Source organism: Catharus ustulatus, chromosome 9 (genome assembly GCF_009819885.2).
Source record: "Catharus ustulatus isolate bCatUst1 chromosome 9, bCatUst1.pri.v2, whole genome shotgun sequence".
NCBI classification, from domain to species: domain Eukaryota; kingdom Metazoa; phylum Chordata; class Aves; order Passeriformes; family Turdidae; genus Catharus; species Catharus ustulatus.
This window is the reverse complement of record NC_046229.1, coordinates 11,174,043-11,194,939: the sequence shown is the minus strand read 5'-3', so window position 1 is coordinate 11,194,939 and position 20,897 is coordinate 11,174,043. Positions and strand designations below refer to the sequence as shown.

The 20,897-nt window shown below is 43.7% G+C and overlaps 1 protein-coding gene across 2 annotated transcripts in view; it reads right to left on the bottom strand.

Annotated features, from left to right (window-relative positions):
- ERI3 (ERI1 exoribonuclease family member 3) overlaps positions 1 to 20,568 on the bottom strand; it is a 130,439-nt gene extending 109,871 nt beyond the window's left edge. Inside the window, exons 1-2 of one of the 2 annotated variants that reach the window (XM_033066954.2) lie at positions 20,506 to 20,568; positions 10,886 to 11,160 (exon numbers count right to left, since the gene is read on the bottom strand). In XM_033066954.2, the coding sequence (XP_032922845.1) occupies positions 10,886 to 11,137 (252 nt within the window). In that variant the 5' untranslated portion in view covers positions 11,138 to 11,160; positions 20,506 to 20,568. Of the gene's footprint in view, positions 1 to 10,885; positions 11,161 to 20,479 lie in introns of both variants that reach the window. The other variant, XM_033066955.2, reaches the window with a different exon arrangement.
- Positions 20,569 to 20,897: the final 329 nt, after the last annotated feature.

The following is a 20,897-nucleotide window of genomic DNA, read 5'->3' as shown; positions in this document are numbered from 1 at the left end:
AAAGGTGCCATTCATCTTTTGCCTTTATTAAATTCAATTTTCTTAAGCCCATGATACATCATGAAATTAAGAGTTGACATTCCTGCAGAAACAAAAATATCTATCAAACATAAACAGAAAGGGGGGAGAAAAGAGGCCTCTATTACCAAGAATTTATGGCTTAAAGTTGATCTGTTTCCACTTTTTCTCTCTCTCTCTTTTTTTTTTTTTACAAGCATATGGTTTGTTTTAGATATCTGAAATGTTATTACAGATCTAGAATTTCATTAGTAATTATTATGAAACGGTGAGCACTTAGACACTCATACACACAACCCCCCAACAGACTGTGATGCAGGAAGGCAGCCGGGTGCTCTCTCACATTTCACAGCAGCCCAGTGAGCTCAACATGCTCAGCTCCGTCTCCACTATTCAAGGACCTTCACTGCTTCTTCCCAGGCAGGAAAGGTGGAGGAAAGCAGCATGAAGGAGTTAAGTGCAGAGATTCACTGGCACTTCCTTTCTTCTATCAGAGCCTGGTCAACCCTAAGTGTTACCTTGAGATCCTCACATATATCCACTGCAACACTGAGTAAATGTTCCAACTTTGGCAGTGATTTGTGCCAGCAGCATTTGGGGCTTCTCAGCCTTCCCTCTGCCCCCACCGCCAGCTTTTCCTTATAGCACAACCAGGAGTTATGGATATGCTAAAATAATGCTGAGGGTGTCCAGAGGCTGCAAATAGCCGCCAGCTACCAGAAGAACAAATGTACTCATTTGAATTTTGCGAGCACTGCAATTAGGTATTTTATTTAGCACTGCAAAGTAAGTTGAAAGGAAATCCAGGATTCAAACCGCCACCAATAAATAAGCGGCTTTTTATTTTCCTTTCATTGTCAGAAAACTTGAACCTGTTTTCTGTTGAGAAATTCTGCACAAGGCTCCCAATTACAGGCATTTGCATTTATATTGTTGGAACAAAGAGCTTCTAAAATCAATATTAACATGCTTAAAGAAAAAAACATCAGCACCCTGTCCCTCCTCTCAGCTGTGCCCCCAAACACAGTAACAATAGGAACCTACAGAGTCAGAGGCTTATACAGATCCATTACCAGGTCCACTCTCTTTACAACAATCCTACATTTACGATTTCAAGGTACTTCAAGCAAATCTATGTGACAGTTTCCTCGGAACTTTTGTCCTTCTGAAAAACCAAAGGTTTAAAAAAAAAAGTTCAGGTAGGAGTCTCCTTTGCAACCTGGCTGTCCCAAGTCAGTGGGTTGAGCAGCAGCAGGGTAACTGTGGAACAGCTAGGGACTTCCTTCTAAGAAGGATTTGAAAAATTCTTAATGGCATGTGAAAGCACTGCTATAAACCCAGCCTTTCCTTATCCAGTCATCCTACTTGAAACTCCCTTCCCTTTAACACCAGAGCAGGGATGCACCAATTCAGCTGTCTTGATCTTCTTGCTAATAAAAGAAATGAACAAGCACACAACTATACTTGGTAGACAATTTCCGGTCAGAGAAGAAAGCATCTGAAATTACCCTGATTTCCACAGAGAAATCTTTTTGCTTATCCTTTTGGATCTGGGTACCACTAACATCATAATAGAGAAAGAATAAAGTGCCCATCAAGAGCTTCCCAGCTCTCAAAACCTTTTAATCCAGATGCCTATGTACAAAGTGGACAGGGCACGCTTCAGGACACGGAGTTATATATTTGAGCAAGACCGTATGGCCTATTCAGTTCAAAAACTACCAGAGAATAATTTATCTCTTACTCTAACCTCCATGTGAAGAAGTTTAATAAACACAAGAATAAAAGATGCCCATAAAAATCAGAGCTGACTGTTCAAAATGCAATAAAAACAAGCAGAGGCTGTTGAGAGAAACTGATTTTGTCTGATAAGGAAAAACATAAAACTTCTTACCAAAAGAACCATTTACACCTTAAAAAATATAAGGGCAGAAGAGGCAAGGGAGTATCTGAGGAGGGACAGAGCTTCAGCACCTGGTCATTTTGTTCAGGGATGGTTTTTTCCTCCTCTCTTTAAAGGAAAAAAAAAGTCATTTTATGCACAAGGAGCTTATTTCTTAAACAAACACTCGTGTTTTTGATTTACACCACGGGCTGCTCCTAAATAATTTATGGCGGGTTAAATTTATTGCACAGCCCTGGCCGGCTGCAAATTCGAATTGCCAAATAATTAGATTTTAGGGCAATGCTTATAAATTATCCGCCGATTTGTCCGGACTTGTTTGTCAGTTGCTTTGTGCTTCGGGTCATCTTTGGCATTTCGCTGTTTGTGTTTTAATTGCTGATTTACACTTTGACAGATGAGAGTTGATGCCTCCAAGATCGGGGAGAGGGTGTGGGGGCGTTGAAGAGCAGAAAGAATCGGAGCTTTTAAAGCCTTGTGATTTTCTTTTTTTTCCAAGGCAATTAAAATCGAAAAGGGACATAGTAAGGACAGCACTAGCCTAACAGATCTGCATCCACAGTTTCCATTCTCTGCCTTAATTATTATTTTAACTAAAGCCATTTCCAAATGAGCAGCCTTGCACTGGCCCTCAGGGGCAGTAACCAAGATGACCTCATAGTGGTCTTTTCCCCACTTCTAAATTTTTATTAAACTAACCAAAACAAGTACCATAAAGGCAACACCTCTCCAGTGCAGAACAGCAGGACTTGTGCTGAATCAGGGTTATCCTGGCTTTCCAAAGGATGCCTGCCTGCACACACGCCGTGGAGCCTCTCAGAGTCTCAGTCCTGGCTACGTTGCTCTGCGTACTGATTAAACCTATCAAAAGGTGTTTGGGGGAGCAGATGACCTCCAAATTTCTTTTTTCCATCACTACCTAGCTTAAAATGCATATATGCACACACCTAACAACTTGGTACATTTAAAAGAACTACTATAACCCAGAAAAGCATGAAGTGGAAGTACGCATCAAAACAAAACACAAGAGAACTGGAAGGAATATGGGAAGACCACGAAACACTGGGATAACATGGCATGAAGAAAAATTCTGCTGCCTGCCCATTGATAATCCAATGTTTCTTCTTCCCCCTGCTCTCAGGTGAATCACACTGCCTACCCCCAACACTCAGGTACTGAAACCCAATGTCAAAGGCTGGATTTCTTCAAAGATAAATTTTGAGTTGCATTTTGCATTCTGCACTGACTTCAAATGTGGCTCTTATTTCCCAGTGCTGCCTTACAACTCTGAGTGTGAGGGACCATTTCTCTTTCTTTAATAGAAGCTGAAATCCCCATCTAATCACATGCCTCCAGGAGCTTCAGCTTTAAAAGAGACATCTAGTCCATGCACCTGCCTGAGGGCAGCATCATCACCCCCTAAATAATTTCTGACTTTGTCTAGGCTGTTTTTACCGACTCCAATAAGAGAGACTCACATACTCCCCAGGCACTCACTCTATCCTCCTGTTTCATTAGTCTTATCATTGGAAAGTTTTTCCTAATGTCTAATCTGAATTTCCCTTGCTGTTGTTTAAATTCCCAACTGCTCTTCTCACCCACAGCAGACACAGGCCAGAACATTGCCTTTCTCATTTTTGCAACAAAGACCTCATCTTATATACACCCCAATGCCATCCAGCCTGCACTCACAACTGTGCTTTGCAGAGCCCTGGTCACACTCACTGATTCTCTTCTTCATCCTCTTGAAATAGTATCTTTTTTTTTTCTTCTAAAGAGTATGGAACACAAAGTCAAGTACTTCATCAGTTCAAGTCCCTTCTTACAGGGCCAACAAAAGGAGGGTCCACGTCTTGCAAATGACACTTTTCTCTTAAACTTACCACTGTGGTCCTTGGGAGTTTTTCATGCCTGCCATTGCACCTGAAATCTTGACAGCAGGCTCACAACCCTTGTCCTGCCATCCTTAACAAAACTTTCAGTAATCATTTACTCCCAAGCTGGTTCCTGCCTCTCACCACCAGCATCATGGTTCCCTGCCAAAAACCACTAAGCTATTTTGATCTTTCCAGCAGGACCCAGACATCAAGAGTAAGGCAGAATCTCCCTCCTCTTTTCACACATGGGATGAGAAATATAGACCAACCAACATCAACACTTCAACGTGTTTCTTCAAGCACTATTGACATATATTTAACCACCCAGAACATCTCTACTGACATAGCCAACACCAATTAAAGCTTGACAGTTTGGGGGAAGTTTAGCACTCAAACCAGCTTAAAAACAGCATACACACACACATTTCCAAGTATTACCTTTCCACTGCAAGACAGCAACTACACTATATCCTTTTTCACATCCACTCCTCTCTATGGCAGACAAACAGCCTGTGCAGTCCCAGATGCAGAATTATCAGATCATTTCAAGTCCCAACCTCTTCACCTGATATTGAGCAGGACAAATGATCAATGTTCCCAACGACACTAAAACATCTGGGATGGGTAGAAAGGGCACATTAGTGCATGTAAATGAATATCCAGGGTTTTACAGACATCACAACTAGCTGCTGATGACAGCGCATTTCTGCCTGACAGAGAGGAACTAAATAACGTTATGAAGAATTATTTTGCCAGTTAACAAGTGCATAGACCAACAAACACAACGCAGGGATGGTTGCACAGCAAGCTTGGCATAAAGGGGAAAAAGCACACAAGATTTAGGCACATCCTGTGTGCTTCTCACTAAAAGAGCTGAGTTGCATTGCTTTTTTATCAGGAAGGTTTTGCTGAAAGCTAAGACTAGACCACTTTAACACAACAAAGACCATTTCCCAGGAACCACAGCAGCTTGAAAAGCACCATCCCCAAGTAGCACTAGATGGGTGCCATGCCATGAAAGAATACTGCATGGTTTTAAAACATCATGCTGAGAGCGATGCAAAATACTTCCCTTATGTCAAAGGCTGGAAAAGAGCAGTAGGCACACACTGATCACTGACAACCACACAGGGTCGTGCACACAGCAGGACCAGCACAGCAAATGTACAAACCTGTGACACCCATCCCCTTCACTTCAAAATGCACGATGGGAGTATTTCCAGAAGCACACATAGCCCTCATCAGCGGCTTTATGGAGAGGCGAACAATCCAGTAGACTTGCACATTCCTGAGCTAGCCTGGATCTTTTCTTTTCAGGGTGACTGCCACTCAACTACTTTCTGCTGTAACAACAAGTCTACTTAACTTTGCAACTTGTCACCTAAACGATGTGTAATGTTTGCACAGCTAAGGATACAGTGTTCAAACAGCACAGGTGGGGAATTGCACACCGGGATGCATAACTGATGTGGGGTCTCTGCACACTGTGAGGGAAAGGACAACGTGACTGATGGCTTTAAAGTAGTCATCTCATCAGCCTGTCGACAACCAGCCAAAAACTGAGCAGGTTAGGTCAGGTTAGGACTGCAGCCATTGGCCAGCCGAGTGCCTTGGTATTTTAGACTTGTTGCTATAATAATGCTGGGTTTGTATCTTTAAATAAGAAACTGCTTTGAATTTTTTTTTGTACATCAGATGTCTTGGCTGGTGGTCTCATGGTTGTGCTCTCCAGGAGATTAGGGTTCAATAACTGTTCATGTTCTTTAGCTCATCAGGTTTTAAATAAATACCACTAATTCCATTGCCTGAAGTCATAACCCACCCTGTCAGATTGATATGGGTCACAGCAAGGTTGTCCCCACTTACAGGGAGAATGAGGGAGGTCTCCAAAGCCAAGTGAGTGCAGGTCTGAGACACCAGGTGCAGTGTAACCCTCTAAAGCTACAAGGCCTAAAGAGGTTTGTTCAAAAACTCAATGCAAACAGGAAAATCCATTTGAAAGGGCTCTTATATGAACTGTTTCCTGCCACTCTAGGAACTTAAAGCAATCTGATATAAGAACAATGGCATAAAACCAGCCAAAACTGGCAAAGAGGTGATAAATATATATATTTACTTACTTCTAGTAAAAAGAAAGAAAATACCTTTACGTCCCTATGTTACATGCATTTTTAACAGCATTTCTCTAGAAACAGCATTGTAAGAAGCAGAATTGAGAAGTAGGTAATTAAAACTACACCCAAGCCTAAGATGCATGAACATAGGTAATTGCAGATTAATATTCCACTGTAATACTTATGCTGAGTTAAAGTTGCCATGGGAAACAAGCCCGAATTTCTTTATTTTTCAGCAACTCATGATCATCCTCAATAAAGGTTTTGGCAGGTGATTTCTAGTGCATTGAGCTTAACAGCCACACAAAAACAGTGAAAGAAGAAAGCTGCTACATGGGGGATGTCCAGATAGAACAGGCAGGCACAGGCACACACATGTCCTTTATCCACCTCTGGGTAGGACTGTGACAATGTCTGTTACTGTGTGAGACACCTGCATTCCCATCCTGGCCTTCAGCTGGGATTGCCTTGATGCAGTGTCCACAGAAAAGGATGTGGAAAGCACACAGAAGCTACCTTGCAGCCTGCTTCCCAGCAGATGAGCCATCCCTCCATTGCCTGCTCCTGCAGCAAGTTTGTGATTTCAAGGACGTATTCCTCAGACAAAGCAGCTTCAGCTGTGGTTCCCGAGGCAGCTTCCCTATCCTCTATCTAGCCACCCTATGCAGAGAGCTTGGCAGGGGCTGCACATCTGTTGCTAAATTTGGTGGAAATCAACATCCATTCCCATTACAAGGTCAGCCTATAAATCACAACCTCAGGAGCAGAGACACACGACTCAGTTGTCCCTGCTGTGGTAACAAGATCGTGGATAGAGCAGGACAAGCAGCTGTACAGATCATCACAGCCACTCCAACTGTACCTGCCTGTGACTGTGAGACAGATGTTCCAGGGAAAACACATGTAATGCTCTTTTACAGCAGCACACAAGGAAATACAGACTGAACTCGATATAATCTTCTCCTGCATTTGTACTTAATATTATCTTATAGAAAGACTGGCTCCTATTTCTTAATACACTTTTGCCAATCACAATATGTACTATGATCATCCAGATTTGTTTGAACACTTAAAAATAAATTAGCAACTGAACATCTGCTTAGTCAGTGTCAGTGTTTATAGTGAAATGGTGAGTGATGTTTTGTATTTATTAGTATATCCAGTTTCATTTTGACAGCAATTATAATTTAAAATTCTCCCAAAATAACAATCTAAATGCATGCTAAACACAGTTGAAGTATCTAGGATACACTAACAAAAAATATCAAGATATTTTTGCATTTAAAAAGTACTGCTTAGGAGGACACAGAAAACATTGCCCGTAAACAATTTATTCTTCTCCTCACAACCTTTTTCAGCAATGAGATGTGAACATTTCATATTTTCCCTTTACAGAGAGTTTGAAAGACGCAAATTTCTACTTCCCAAATGGTTACCAATTTGAGTGAATCTGAGACATTGAACACCTGAAAAAACTGACATGAGAAAACACAACTTCATCATTACCAAAAGCTCATTTAGCAGCTTAGCAGCTCCTAGATCCAGCTCCTTCTACCAGGTCAGAGGTCTGATGCTCTTTTACACTTCCAGGCGGCAGACATACAGAGATTGAATTTTATTTGATTTTCATTTAAGTGGCTTTAATAGATTAGAGATTAACATCATATATAGAAGTCTAATTTCAAATTCAGCTTTGAATAGATCTGATTTCTACCTTCAGACATTTTATATTTAAAACAAATCATTTCTTTTCATCCACTCGGCTGAAGTTGAAGGCAAGATACATGACTTGCTGACTGAAAGAGGCACACTTCCTTACTGCATTAATAAAGGCAGCCACAGATCTGAGTCTGTGGAGCTGCTTAACATAGTCATTGAAAGCACTGACCACCATAAACATTGGTGTCTACAAGGACAAAGGGACAAAAGAGCAAGACTCCCACTTACTAATGCATCTTCTCATGAAGCTAAAGCTCCATATGTACCCAGCTCTATGGGTTGACAGGGTATAAAAGCAGAAGGTACTTATAAACTCTTACCAGAGAGTAAAAGAAAAACCTCAAGAGCTGAAAAATGAAACACACCACCACTGTTCAGGGTCCACCGACCTCTGCAGAATGACAGCTCCCAGCTGACCCCACTGGGCTTTGGATCACATTCCAAAGGCACAAGGTAAGCATTAAAGAGATGCAAGAGGCCAGCCATAAACATCTCTTACTGCCAGCCCCTAATGACCTTTGGCTGGGTAAAACACTACATGACATACACTGTGCAGTTAAAACCCCCCACACCTTCTTTTCTCTCTGGGATGGTCCCATTACTCATGCATACATCCAGAAAACCAATAAAGCTAAGCAGTTTCTATGTGTATATAAACAAGCACTTTGATGGAGGGGTATATCTTCTGAAAGCAGCAGTCAGAAATCAGGGCTGCAAGGATGCTCCTGTTCCTTTGTGGGTTTAGGGCAGGGAACATGAAGGACCCTCGATGAGTGACACAGGAGTGAATGGTAAAGCACAGGGCAGCAGCCACAAGGCACTCAGCCAGCAGCCACTGGAGCCACAATGCAGATGGCTTCCCAGGGGAATACCACTGTCCTTGACCCTCCTTGATCCCCATTACAGAGGCCATAGCACGAGACCTCAGAGAGAGATCGGGCAATGTGAAAGGGAATGGAAATGAAGGGGTCTTCAGGGCTCACGAATGAGCATGAAGGACTTCCCCAGGGATAAAGCCAGCAAGGCTGCCAGTTACAAAGGAACACGAGTAAATACAACGGGAGGGGGAGCAGATGTGGCAGTCACACATCTTAGTGTACATAAAAAGATAGCTCTTCCAGTAGTTTCTTGTGAGAAGCCAGAATATTTTGAAGAGCAGTGAGTGAGAAATGTGAAATGTGCTGTATGGTGGCAAGTAAACTCTTGCAAGATTTTTAGGCTGAACTGGCTAAATTTACAGCTATGCCTACCACTTAAAGTAAGGTGGATCACAGTTTAGCTTAGCTCTGTATACACAACCTTCTCATCAAATCCCAATGCATTTGAATTTCATTGTACCTAGACTTCTATTTTGCAGGTATTAAAATAAAAGTGAAAAAATTACCAGTATCACAGCGAAGATAAGCACCTGACCATTTCTAGCTCCCAGCTCTGACCTCACATCAAACCTACAAACCTGTCTATCAATCCTGCAGTGAAAGATCCTGTCACTAAAACTTTGCAGAAAACATTGCTGAAATGCATGGTACAGTTTGCTCACCATTACATACAACCTAGCAGTGAAGAGGACAAAAGCCATGCTGGTCAGCAAAGACTTAAGAGGTAGGTAAGGGCATCAACTGAAGCCTCATTTTATAAAGTTTCCCAATTTTGGCAGCCACCTTCAGCCTTTCCAGCTACATTGAGCCCCATGTAGCAAAAGTAATTTCTTTATTTGTCAAACTAATTTGTTGGTGAGGATGTGAGGGACTGACAGCCCTTTCAACACATTATATGATGCAGACAGGCACTGAACACAGCAGACTGGAAAAACAACACTGAAGAACATCTCCACCTTAAAGGTGCTATCTCACCAACAAAATATATAGCAGATCTGCATTGGCCCAGACCATTACTTTCCCTGGCAAGGACTTGGGGACAAAGCTCCTTAAAACAGTAGTAATCATATTCCACTCATGCTCCTTTTTACTGCTAGCTGTAAACTAGCTCCACATGCATCATGGTTTTGCATCAAAATGTGCACAGACCAAGCCCATATCCAAAGGGACAAGGTAGATCCAATTTACAGCTTTGACAGGTCTGTGCACCCGAGGCAGAGCATGCAGGAAATAGCCTGACATCTCACTTGGAGAGCGGTTAAGAGCCTGCTAGTAGAACTGGATGCAGAGCCACAACAGCCTCCCACAAAGAGCCAGCAAAAGAGCAGGAAATTTGCTATCCATTTTTCAAGAAACACAAAGAACAGGCAGCACCCATCAAGGCACTACTGGGGAAGACAGGAGACAAGTTTGACCCCAACTTGCAGCAACCCTTTGTTAGGACAAGCACAAGAGAAACCACAGTGGCACTGGGAAATGAACAAGCTTGATTGAGTCACTTCAGCAATGAGACACCACGCTGAAAACTGCTTAAGACCTTCACGTAGTCAAAAAAAGCAAAAGGAAGTTGTTGTGACCCAACACAGGTATTACCAACACATGCAGTCCAATTACTTGGCAGAGGAGGTTGACTCCACTTTAGACTCAGAAATTCTGCTTGTTCGCTATCAACCTAATACCAGGGGGGTTTTTTTATTTTTAGTACAGTTTTCCAGTTGAAAACCTGAGCCCATTCTGATGACAATTGAGAATATTTTTACTAATCTGCTCTACAGTACTGTGGAAGAACTGTTTGCAGAAAAGCTCTGTACTTCATCTGGATCTCTCAATATTTCAAATGGTAGAGCGCTGGAAGATCTCTCTGGAAGAACTCCTCCTGTCTCATTACACTCCAGAGTTAAAATCCAGGCAAGATACCTGATCTTGTTGAAATAATCTAAAAACTGTTTTTCTTCTCTACTTAGAAATACCATTATGTTGAACATATTGCCATCATTCAAAATATTTTTCTCCTAAAGCTGTTCACTACCAATAGCCTTTTTCCTTGCAGAATCAAACATGGTTGTCACCTATTAATGCAAGTTTCCAGCCAGTTCAGACAAATGACAAGTATAATTGACTCAAAGCTGTTTTCAAGAACACATGAATTGTCACTTCCTTGATGGAAATAAGATCCCTTTATTCATTCCCACCAAACAGTCCTGGCATTGCTCCTGAGACAGCAGGTGACTTGCAAGAGCCCTGAAGAACCAGCAACAGAAAGGAGGTGGGACAAACCAGAAGAGATTAGTGAACCAGCACTCCGGTTTTTCCTTCTACCTCTCAGAAGAGCAGCAGCAAGTTGCAAGGCAATAATTAACAGGATTAACTATTTACCTGAGGATGAATCTGCGGTTTATCACATGTAGCCTCAAAATCCAGCACTAAGAAGTAGTGATATCTCTGTGGAGGGAAGGATGACATTGCTGCCATGGAAGCTCCAAAGCCGTGGGACGCCAGTTTCCTGCTTACGATGGAGCTGAACCCTTTGAGAACACCAGCTGGGAAGAGGGGGGACACAGCTTGTCTTGACCTTGAAAGTAAGTTTTGGGGAAACTTTGCTGCTCCAGTATGGAGAAATGCTATCATTGAACATCCAGAGGCATCTGAAACTGAAGAGAGACTCATGTTACTCATGCACACATACATCTCATCTCTACTAGTATCTGTATCCTCCTCTAACAGGGATTCCCTTTGTGCTTCCCAGTGGAGAGTGGAGGTTCCAGCATCATAAACCTGAAATAACACAGTGACCTGGTCTAAGCAAAACAGATGACATTCGGATTGAGCTTAAGGTGTCCAGAATCACAGGCAACAGAAAATTAACTTCTGCAAACGATTCTAAATTAAGAACTATGAGATACACAAGTCATGGCTCCAGGCACCAGATCACACCCCACTGCTGAACCTCAATATAGCAGAACATAACACAATCCAACTAAAAGACAGAATATCCAATCTAAGCCTTGTTGAAATTCCTGTGGCCCTTTATCTTTTCATACACAACGCAGTTTCTGATAATCGGTAAAAATTAAACACAGCAATGCACATACCAACACTACAACTTATCTCAACAGCTTGGCCCTGAAACATCTGCCAGTTGCACCAAAACATGGCACTTCCATTACAAATCCAGGTAGCCCCACCCCAGGAAAGTTGTCATTTGCTCTGTATACAAGGGTTCTCAGAGGTGTGATTTTAGTGCTACACTCCACTTCTTACTTCTCTCAGACAAGGATATCAGTTCAACCAATCACACACAAGAACTCTATAGAGTACAGACTTCCTCCCGAAGAAATACCTCACTCAGCCATCATCTTCTGGTACTTTTATTTAACAAACACTATTTATTAAATTGCATGATCCATATGAAACTACCTGAATTTCCCCTCCTGCTACTTTTCTTCTAAAACTCCGCAGGAAAAAGTTGCCAGGATTGTAGCTATCCAAGATGGGTCAGCTTCAGGGTTGTTAATTTATCTACAGAGATGAGGATTCAAGACCAGTTCATGGTGTTACATGGGAGGGTACAGGGACCGATAGCTAAAGAAGCAAATTACACCAACTCAGTCCTCTTGAACAAGGATAGAATACCCTGCTAATTGTTTATGCATATACATACACACACATCTTACTACATAGATGTTTAAATGTATCCCCACACTTGGTCCCACTGCTCATGGAAGATGTGCCACCCACCTGCCCTCTCATGAGCATGGCCCCCCCATCTGTGCTGGCTTTTTGCTCTACAGTGAAGGGATGGAAACACCCACTGTGAGACACAAAGTGGCCACGGCAAAACAGGGACTTGTTGCTCATGAACAAAGTCACTGTTTGCACAAAAAGACAGCATTTGCTCTCTCCCATCCGTTAGTCCGTCAGGTAAATAATGCACATGCCAAAACACACACTTAATGAGGTAAATAATATGCCTTGAATAACAGCTAAATCTGTATTTACCTGCGAGACCAGAGAAACTCGGAAGGACCAGATTAGGAGATAATTGCAGATAAGCAGGTTGTGTGCTTCGAGTAAACACACATTTGGTAACCTTCCCTTTCCAAGCTTTTAAGTGAAAGGCAAAAATCAAAGAAGTTGAAATGTTTAAGACCAAGCCAGTGCCCACATTGCCAATTCCAGAGCATATATGCATCACCCTGGCTTAAGGCCTTCATGTTTTGAAGCTGTTTGCTTTGTTAAAGCAGTGTGCCAGACAGCAGGTATCTCAAAAACCAAAACCTCCAGCGGCAAAACCAAAAACTAAGAGATCAACATAGCATTTATTTTAAAGGGGCTCAGTTCTACCTATTGCCTTTCCATGTACAGTTTTGGCTGCCATTCATAAATGCATTACAACCAAATAGGAGTTACCTATATTTACTTCTAACATGTGCCAGATAAGAGATATTTAAGGTATCCCTGCCTTAAATCTTCTGACTACTATGAGTCTAAAGGCCCATCACAACAAATAAAATCTCTCAGAATAAAGTAGCTTATAGGTTAGTTGAAGGAAAACCTGGTCTTTAGCCTACTGCATCAAGTAAAATACACAGTTGGAGTGGGGGAGGCAGACAGGCTTCAACCCCTGTATGAAGCACAGGCAATAAAACATGTATTATCCACCCACCCACAGCAAGCTCTCTTCTCTAATGTATCCTAACTGGCAAGATCAGGGTATCTGACATGGACCCCATGAATCTTCAGGCTGGGTTGCACCACACACAGTGGTGCAGAGGTTTCTGAGTCACTGAGTCCATGTCAAAGGTAAACCAGACGCCTTGGCAGGATTTGGGCACGTCCTCACAGACACAGCAGCACCATGCCAGACCGTGGCATGGCAGGTCAGGGTCACAAAGCACCTTGTGACATCAGTGGAGGGAAGTAACAGCCAACATCTAGTGCCTGTTTACACTAACAGCTTTTGCAATGATCCACGTCTAGCAACAGGATCAGGCTCCCCATCCTAAAAGGAGCCTCCCTCTCCACTCTCCTGTGTAGCAGAGGGAGCAGTGCTCTGAACAAAGGTGTGTGAGTGGAGTATTGCATGTGGATTTCCCTACACAGGCAGCATACAAATAAGGGCAACCCCACTGCAAACTCTGCACCTTCAGCCAAATGAAGTTTTAACGGTATGTTTACCCAGCCACTGCTCTGGGTGCCCTGGGAAGACCTCACATCATCTTCTTTGGCAAGGTCAGAGTGCCTCAGAGCACAAGATAGCTGGTGAGCAAACACACTTTATTAGATGTCATGAAAAGCATTTATAATGGCTATGACAATGCAAAGCACTAGTAATTATCCTGTATGTTTTTCCAAGAGACAACAGTGTAAGCAATGCAGCTTCAAAAATTAAAAACCCAGCTCTGGCCATATAAATCCACATGTTCAGTGATTCCATTTCCAAACCTACATAAAACACCATATATATATTTCTTATACACACAGGATCAGATTATAATCTCAGACAGTGCAAGCTGTCACATCTGGCAGTCAACCCTACCAGGTTAATATTTCATATCACACAGCTCAAATTCCTCACACAGATATGTATGAAATGTAATGGGACCATGAACTGAGGTTGGACCTCAGGAATTATTTTGACAGATTGTACATAGACCTAGGAAAATGTGACAGCACTTTACATTTGCTACACCCAGTAAGATGGGAAATGGCTGTGTGTGGTGGGTTTCAGCTGGAAGACAGTTTGTGTTCTGTGCTGTGTAACAACATGGGTCCCATGTGACAGTACTGGCTAAAATCAGCATCCATATTTTTAAATTAGTATTTTTTAAAAAATGTTCTCTGGACATTATCTGCAGGTACCAAGACAAGTTCAGGCTGACCACAGCTCTTGCTTCTTTAGGAGTCCAAGCACATGGTACTAAAGCCTGACAGTTTGATCACCACTCAGGAAGGAAAGCCAAGAGAAAGGCAAGTGCCAGCTGTAGCCATCAGCGCTGCCAGGGGCCCCACTGAGTGTGAAGCGGAGAATCTGCACTGGCGGCTGTTGCATGCCAGGCTCCTCCTGGGAAAGTTGCTTAGGGACAACCAAAGTGGCAAGGAACAAGACAGGGAACTCCTGCCACGCGAAGAATGCTGGTGACAAGAGCCAGCAGGGCAGTGCAAATGCTGTCCCCTGCCTGCAGGGCAGTCCCAAAACCACAGAGATGTGCACCACACAAGCTCCAGAAGAGTCAAATTCATCAATGGCAGGACAAATTAGCCTTCTAAGAACTTGAGCTTAATGAGTCCTGGCACCTAACATAAATATGAACTTTTTACAACTACATCTAATTAAAATTAGAGTTTGCTATTAAGCCCAAAATATTCCTCTTTACTTTCCAGTTTGATAAGCTGAGTATGGAAAGGGCAGGAAGTTAAAACCTAACTTCACCTTGGCAGGGTGACCCAAGAAAATTATATTTTATGAGAGCCTTCAACTATATATTAAATTATTTTGTTATGGCAAGACAGCACTCCACCATATTACAAAACAAACAAGAAAACCCCCCACTAAACTAAACTACAAGACAAACTGAAATTAAAAAATAAAAGCAAGCAAGCTCTGGGAGTAAAATGCTTCAGTTTATTATTTGTGCAAAACCTGGGTAGGGGCAGCTGTGACTCCTGGCCTCCAACAGACTACTGAACTCAAGGCTAAAGCAACCAAAACCAATCAAAAATATAAGTCAAGTTTGTCTATTTTATTGAATTATGGAGGAAAAAAAAGTTATGGTAACAGAGATGCTTTCTGTAGAACGAAATTGCACACATTTAGCAACACCTGGAACACAGTATAACAAAAAATGCAGGACTTCAATTTTGGTAGCTGTTCAAATGCATACTGAGAGGTCAAATGTGAGCCCATATTTCACTTGTGTGAAGATATAACTGAAGAACAATAGAGATAACTCAGGGTGGTTTTTAATCAACCTTAACCTAAAACCAAATATTTCATTAGATGAACTACAGTCCAAAAATGACAGCACCTGGCTAGCCTCTGAGGCAGGAAACAAGAGACTATGAACAAGATTAGCTTACCCACTCTCACTGCTCAAACTTGCAAAAAAGCCCAATCAACATAAAGTAAAACAAATAACAAAAGACAAAGCTTTTAGAACTGTTTAATAAAGTAACACAATTTTAGACAGGCAAATTTACTTCTTTCTTTAATTTTTTAACCTCACAGTATCATCACTTGAACATGAGAACAGTACACTTCATGGCTGCACTCCCTTCACGTTTGGCTGGGTTTGTCTCCAGCACTGCTAGACAACCACGCCTGTGTTTTGGAAAATTTGTAATGTCATGGCATGTCTATATGCTGCCCCATTATTACTCAGCTCAGATACAACTTGGCATTCATCATTTTGTTTTTACAGTACTCCAGAATCACACCCAGGCTCTTCCCACTACCGATGAGGTGGTCCCTGTTCTCAAGAACTTACAGTCTAAAATTAGAAGCAATACAAGTGAGGGGAACAACAGAAAAGAATGAGGGATACAGGAGGAGAGTTGGGCAACTGCTCATCTGGGAGAAACATGCATCTTGGAAGGTCAACTGAAAAAAATAATTCACCCTACACAGGCACTGGTTCCCTCTATATGGTCATTGTGGAAGAGATAACTGAACATGGAAAAGGCTGCCTAAAGGATGGAGGGCACTCTTGGCACTCCAAGGAAGGTCTCTCCCATTTCTTGAGCTCATTCTTGTCGCTGGGTTCCTTGGCTGATTTGTCAAAGGCACGACCACACATGTCAGAGCACCAGAATCTCTTCCATTGTGACATCACAGACGCGATGGCTTGTGAGATCACAATGTGCAAGGCCGAAGGCGCTGATTACTTAGGGAAGCACTTGCTGGAGCTATGGCACCCTACAAAGCTGGGAAACAAACACATCTCAGTTCACTTGACAACACAGTGAAACCCACATGAGACTCCACACCAGCAGGACACGAATTTGTCTCAACAGACCACCCAGAAGCCGTCCCAAAGATGCACAGTACAATTCCACTCCAATTTTATTAGGCCACCTCTGCTAGGCAACCCACTTTCGTCAGCTCCTTGACTGGTCTCCTAAGACAGGCTTTGCTGTGTATTTTTAAACCTTCTCCAAGAGTAACTGCAGATGAGCAAACGGGTCTAAGCTGGAGTCTGAAGAAGTTCCACACAGCAAAGGACTGGTCACTTAGAAGAAATGTAGAGAAAGGAAAGAACAAAAATTAAAACAAAGAAGCAATAACAGGGACACATACAGCAAAAGCCAAAGAGGAAGAACAGATTTGCTATTAAGGAAAAGAACAGTTTCACAGGATCAGACCAAAAATCCTCTAGTCCAATATCCTGCATCTGCCTAGGAGCCATAAGAAAACACACCAGTGTGAAACTACACAAAATGAGGTTAACCAAGTCAATAGTTCTGGGAGGCCAAAAGGAGGCAGGCCTGTCCTTCCCTCTCAGTCTTACTTTCCTGCTGATTACGTTACACCAGTTCCTGAGCTTGTCTGGCCTTTCTATGAGCCGATTCAACCACAGGAACCTATAAAAAGACTAACACAGCCAGAATAAAACACAGTTAAAACAAGATAGTTTCCGGCTGGTTTAGTGAGATGTATTAGCGCAGGGTCAGGCTGGATGAATATCAAAGCTCAAAGAAGAGGATGGGCCCACACTGGCAGAAGCAGGAATGAGATGAGCCATTGGGACTGTTGGCCAGCTCAGCCACTCACCAAACCATGTACTCAGACCAGGACAGAGACACCTGGGATGACGTGGCACTTTGCAGAGAATGGAGAAGTTATCTTGGCTCTAGCAGCACCGACACATTAAACTTAACAAAGCCCACCAGACCATCCTGTCTCAACCTCATGTAATGCTGGCCCTAAAGTTTCCATTTCCTTAGTCAAGCCCAAAGGTTTGAACATCTTTCAGAAAAGTTTCTGGCCTTGAATTGCAGCATGAAGACTGGAGGTTCTCCTCTACCTTCAGACAGCTCGGTTCAATGGTCAATCCATTTGCTGTCAAAAAACAACGTCTTAGTTTTCACTCAAACTTTCCAGCCCTGGTCTTTGAGATAAGTTCTGAAATTTATGGCACTTCAGTGCTCTCAATCCTCAGCACAGTTCCCAGTGCCAGGAGCTAGAGATTTGTAGTTACTACACAGTCAGTAAAAGCTACTATTGCATATTGGCCTAATTTAGTGGAAAGGAGACATAGTAGGCCACCCTTTGTTTAATGGAATCTGGCATGCATAATTACTTCATTTCCATACACATGAATGCCACAGTTGTTCAAATCACTTATACAGCTGCACATCTTCGTTATCTGAAAAAGGAAGGTTAACACCTGAGAGTGCCAAATGAATCTCAGTCTGGGTTTGGGGAAATAAGATTTGCATTGCTCAATACACTGGTAAGTTTTGATCTTCAAAAATGTGCTCCAGAAGCATTAAAAGAAAGCCAGTACTCTGGCAAAGGCTCCAAACAGGGTAGCGGCTACAGTGGGGTATAGTTTCCATATAACCCAGTCTCAGCCCAGAAAATCTGCCAGGGAAGATGTTGGCCCTAATATTCAACCACAGAAAAAAAATAATGATTGTAACAAATATAGTTGAAATTTTTTTTTGGTTGGAAGAAAAGTATCTTTACCTACACTCCCTACATCTAGGAAGAACATAACTTTTCAGCTGGCCACAGGCCAGCAGAGATTATTTCTCCTAGGGAAGGGAAACGGTCCAAATGGTCCCTAGCACAGCCAGCATCTCTCCTCTAGGTTATGTCTTGATGGTCTCAACTTGTTCACTTCTTCCTTTATTCCCCTGCTTGCCCATACTGGTATGTTAGCTCATCATTACTAGAGTGAAACACCAGGAGTCTCAGCAGAACCATTTCTAGCAAAAACACCTGCTTCAGATCCAAGACAGACTTGTGATAAAAAGCCTTCCATGCTGTCTTGTAAGCCCAGGCACACTGGGCAGTCCCACACCATTTGCCTGGATGTCACCATCCAGGATGTTACCTGCACTCTACAGCCTTGGGGCCCTCCACTGCAGATGGCCACAGGACTGACACAGACACAGGGTAAAATGCAAATACTTCACACACTTAAGTATCTTCCAGAACTCCCAAAATTTAAGGGGTTAAAAAAATAAATCAAGGCCTACCAAAGTTAACAGAATCAAAACAAGGTAAGCACCAAAACAGCTGTAATCAGGCCCTCCAAAGAAAGCAAACTGAAGTATCTCTCAGAACAGAAACTTTACGTGCTGTCAGTGTTTATTCAATCCAAGGTCTTCTTTATTTAGCATCAGGCACATAAGCAATTTTTAAAGGCTTTAATCACCTTCTTCTTTTGGATTTTGGTATCACTCAAATCCGTCTAGACACATTAACTTTACAAAAAAAACAAAACAAAACAAACCCAACACACTGTTCATGTAGAGCAACCCAAAGTCTGAGATGAATAAGATGCATAAAAGGCCCACAGGGCCACTCTTTGAAAGAAAACAAGCATTTAGTCCACAGTGTAAATTAATGTGAAAAGTCAGTTGCAAAGGGCAGAATTCAGTGCTTCAAAATGGAAACACAAATATCTGGAATAAAAAAAACCCATCTGAAATCAAACTTCCCAAGCCTACACAGTGGGGACTACCCAACTGGACTTCTAACACACTACTGAATTTCAGAATAATTCATTCTTGGAAAGAAGTTCAAACGCCAACTTTAATATCAAGTGATATGAGATACTACAACATTGCAAAAAGACACTACAGACAAAATAAATTCAAGTTACCATTAGAAATAAATCAGGTAAAATCCTCAAACAGCTGTTAACAGCATCTGATGCAACAAGTGCTTTGGAGATAAACCCTCCTGGAGCCCTGTATACCTCATCCTTCCTGACACACAGTGCAAACAAGCATCAACATATTAGAAAACTTGCTGGTCCCTTGCATCACAGCTGAAAGAGTATCAAGAGTTCAGACTAAAGAGCAGCTATCAATCCACCATCTATAGAACCAAAAGCTCAATAAAGAAACTAGATAAGTAAAGAAGTAGCAAAACAAATGTCACACTTATTAGCAAACAGGTCAGCAATGACCACGTAAATCCACCAGACACAGGACTTGTAAAAGACAGAACAGAAGCAGTAAATGACAACACCTCTTCATACATCTCAGTTTGGAAGAAACACCTGTAACAGCAGAGCAGCAAGAAAAGAAAAAGAGAAGAAATTCCTACTGCCACTTAGGAAACAAGTAAACAGCCTGTACTCCTAAGCTTTCTCAAGTTTACTTCACTCTCCAGATCTGAGACAGGTGATCAGCTCAATCTCGCAGAGTAAAAAATATAAGAAAAAAAAAAAAACAACAAACATCCTGCTCCTTCATTACCTCCATTTATGAACCTCCACATCCCAAAACATAAAAGAATCCTTGCTGCAGTCTCCAGCTCAGCCCGTGCCCACCCCCGGGCAGATGGGCTGTTTTCCCTTCCTCAAGCCCTGAAAAGCAACTGATCCCGGTCCAGCTGGGATCTGGGCGACCGCTGCCACAGCCACCCCCAAGACCTTCCCTCAGGGCCGCACCGGGGCGCGGAGGGCCCGGCAACCCGGGCGTCGAGCGGACGAGGCGTCACCACCCCGCGTCCTCCCCTCGGGCCGGGGCCGCCCCCGGTCCCTACCGGCACCCCCGCCTCACGCCCTCGGTTCGAGCCCCGCCGCCGCGGGGGGCCGGGCCGCGCCCCCGCTCCGCGCCGGGCCTCCAGCTCCCGCCCCGGGCCACGGCGGCCCCACGTCTCCGCCAGGCCTGAGGGGCCCCACGCGCCGGCCAGGCCCCGCAGGGCTGGGCCGAGACGCCGCCCGCCTCCCGCACCACCCCCGCGGCGGAGCCGCCCCGACCCGGCCGGGCCCCGCGCCCCGCACTCCGCACCACGAGTGCCCGGCACCGCCACTCACCGCCCGCACTCTGACCCCCGACCCCGCGCTGAGCGGCAGCGCCGCCGCCCAACCGCAGCGCCGCCCGCCGCCGCCGGGGGCGGGGCTTCCGACCCGCCGCGCCCCCTCGCGCAGGCGCATTCCGCACGCAGCCCCGCGGGGCACGCTGGGGGCTGTAGTTCCCTCCGGCCGGCCCCGCCGCGTGGCCGCGGTGCGACGCCGTGCCGGCCCCGCCGGGTCCCTGAGCGCCGATTCCTGCCCCCCATGCCCCGCGAAATCTCATCCTCTCCCCGCCGACCCGACTCCTCGTCTCCCCCGGGGCTACCACTTACCAGCCCTGTGTCTTCAAGGGCTATGCCACCGTGTCCCCAGGACGCCTCCCCCAACTCCTGATGCTCCCATGCCTCTGTGTT